Raw genomic sequence first — 2,342 nt, forward strand, 5'->3', positions numbered from 1 at the left:
GCTAACGTCCCGCACACGGGCGGGGCGGTGCAAGCTAATGAAGGAATACGCTAACAAACGTATGCTAACCTCCTAGCACACACGGGCTAATGCAAGCTAACGGTTAAACACGCTAACAAACGCATGCTAATGCTGAGACACACGGGCCAATAAAAACACTCCAACACACACATGCTAACGTAGCATTATAAGCAACACACATGAATGTAAAAGTAAAGTGTCTATTTCACATTGGTAACACTGGAACCAGTACCAGACTATGGTACTGGTGCGACGGTACCAGTACCAGACAATGGTAGCGTTGTTACTGGTACCAGTACCAGACGATGGTACCAGGACCAGACTATGGTACCGGTGCTACTGGTACCAGTACCAGATGATGGTACCAGGACCAGACTATGGTACCGGTACTACTGGTACCAGTACAAGACGATGGTACCAGGACCAGACTATGGTACCGGTGCTACTGGTACCAGTACCAGACTATGGTACCGGTGTCACTGGTACCATAACCAGACAATGGTACCAGGACCAGACTATGGTACCGGTGCTACTGGTACCATAACCAGACGATGGTACCAGGACCAGACTATGGTACCGGTGCTACTGGTACCTGTACCAGACGATGGTACCAGGACCAGACTATGGTACCGGTGCTACTGGTACTATAACCAGGCGATGGTACCGTTGTTACTGGTACCAGTACCAGACGATGGTACCGATACCGTCTCCTGGTACCGGGCAGTGTGGGGACGGTCTCACCTCCAGCGGTTGGGCGTGGTAGTGCTCCGTGGGGTCGCAGAGCTCTGCAGCCTCCTTCATCAACCGCTTCACCGCTGCAGACAGACAGGGAGGGAGACAGGTCAACAGACAGACAGGGAGGGAGACAGGTCAACAGACAGACAGACGGGCAGACGGACAGACAGATCCCTGTGTTTGTGGAGCCAGAGGTCAGATACAGGTCATTAGGGTGAAGGTCGGGGGTGCGTTGGATGCCGCGGGATGCGTCGCCGTGACGCTAACAGACACCGACTGACAGCACGTGCTCGGGGGGCGGGGCTCCTGGGATGAGCGTGCACGGAGCGCACGTGCACACACACCACATCGTACCTGTAATACAGACCGCTACCATCAGGTGGCGCCGAATCGAGAAATCCTGAGCCATCACAACGATACCCGACGATAAATACTGTTTTGGACTTTGAGTAGAAGGCAACGCTTTAGGTATGATTAAGAACGACTAACAACCCAAGGACGAAGGCCCGTAGAGGGCGGACATGGACTGGAGTCGGAGAGCATCGGGCTACGTTTGAATAGCAGAATGTCCGGTTATGATCGGCCGGTAAAGGCTTGCACCCTGCGCTGTACCGGTAGAACCCTAGAGGGTGACCCGGCAGGGACACAGCCAGGAACACCCTCAGCTGGGGAGGCACTGACCGACCCCCTGCTTAATTGATCTGCTGTGTTTCTGTCTGCTTTTGTAAAGTTTAGCGTTCAGAAAAAGTCGAATCTGCACGCGTTTTCAATGCAGTGTGGTCAGGCGTAGTATCACTTCTTTATATATTATAGCACAACCACCTACTAATGAAGGTTGATTTGAGTCAACAGTAAACCGATTCTAAACGATCACGGCATCGGGCCGAGATGTTAATACTGTGACAGCGGACAGCAGATGAATATTTCACAGCTCTGCTAGAAAATCTAAAACGATTACGTTCTGGAAGCAGTCGGGGAGCAGATGCTTATCTCCGAGGCAAATTACAAGTGAGGCTAAGAAAACTCTGACTTATGATTAAAGTTTAGCTACACTAAGTGAACGGATTTCCCACAAAAACAGAGTGAGCGCAGCGATCAAGCAATCAGAACGACAGAGAGCATCAAAGTGGGTTCTAACTTTGTCAACATCTAAATCAATTGAACAGCAACAAACATAGGGGGGGGGGGGGGGGGGGGGGCAGAGAGCAGAGGGTGGTGTTTGAGGAGGAGGTGGCGGGTCTAGAGGGTGGGGGGCTGATGGGCAGACAGCAGATGAAGGCTCCTGGCTGTCGTGAGAGGCCAGGCAGGGGAGCAGAAAGATGGGTTACTTCGCTGGAGGAAGGGAGAGCAGCTGCCACAGGATGTGGTCACAGCTGTGGCAGGAAGTAAGCAAATCTGAACACGGAACATGAGGCGCAGCTCAAGGCAGGACATGGGTAACTAAAGTAACTAAAGTTCGTGCCTTGCTGTGGTGTAGATGGAGGATGGAGCAGCATGACCAGGCCCTGCTCCTTCAGCCCGGACTTGGAGCAACTGAAAGGACTTTCAGGGTGTTTGATCCCATGATGCATTGCTTTTCCCCACAC

At 52.3% G+C, this 2,342-nt stretch overlaps 2 protein-coding genes across 2 annotated transcripts in view; one reads left to right on the top strand and one right to left on the bottom strand.

The window, feature by feature from the left end:
- Nucleotides 1-1,105, bottom strand: part of ube2j1 (ubiquitin-conjugating enzyme E2, J1) — a 13,035-nt gene extending 11,930 nt beyond the window's left edge. Inside the window, 2 exon segments of the mRNA XM_060042387.1 lie at nt 763-886; nt 1,038-1,105. Coding sequence (XP_059898370.1) covers nt 763-886; nt 1,038-1,105 — 192 coding nt within the window.
- Nucleotides 1,106-2,164: 1,059 nt separating this feature from the next.
- ankrd6b (ankyrin repeat domain 6b) overlaps nt 2,165-2,342 on the top strand; it is a 13,073-nt gene continuing 12,895 nt past the window's right edge. Inside the window, exon 1 of the mRNA XM_060042388.1 lies at nt 2,165-2,192. Coding sequence (XP_059898371.1) covers nt 2,165-2,192 — 28 coding nt within the window. The remainder of the gene's footprint in view (nt 2,193-2,342) is intronic.

This window comes from Gadus macrocephalus, chromosome 21 (assembly GCF_031168955.1).
Source record: "Gadus macrocephalus chromosome 21, ASM3116895v1".
Classification (NCBI taxonomy): Eukaryota; Metazoa; Chordata; class Actinopteri; order Gadiformes; family Gadidae; genus Gadus; species Gadus macrocephalus.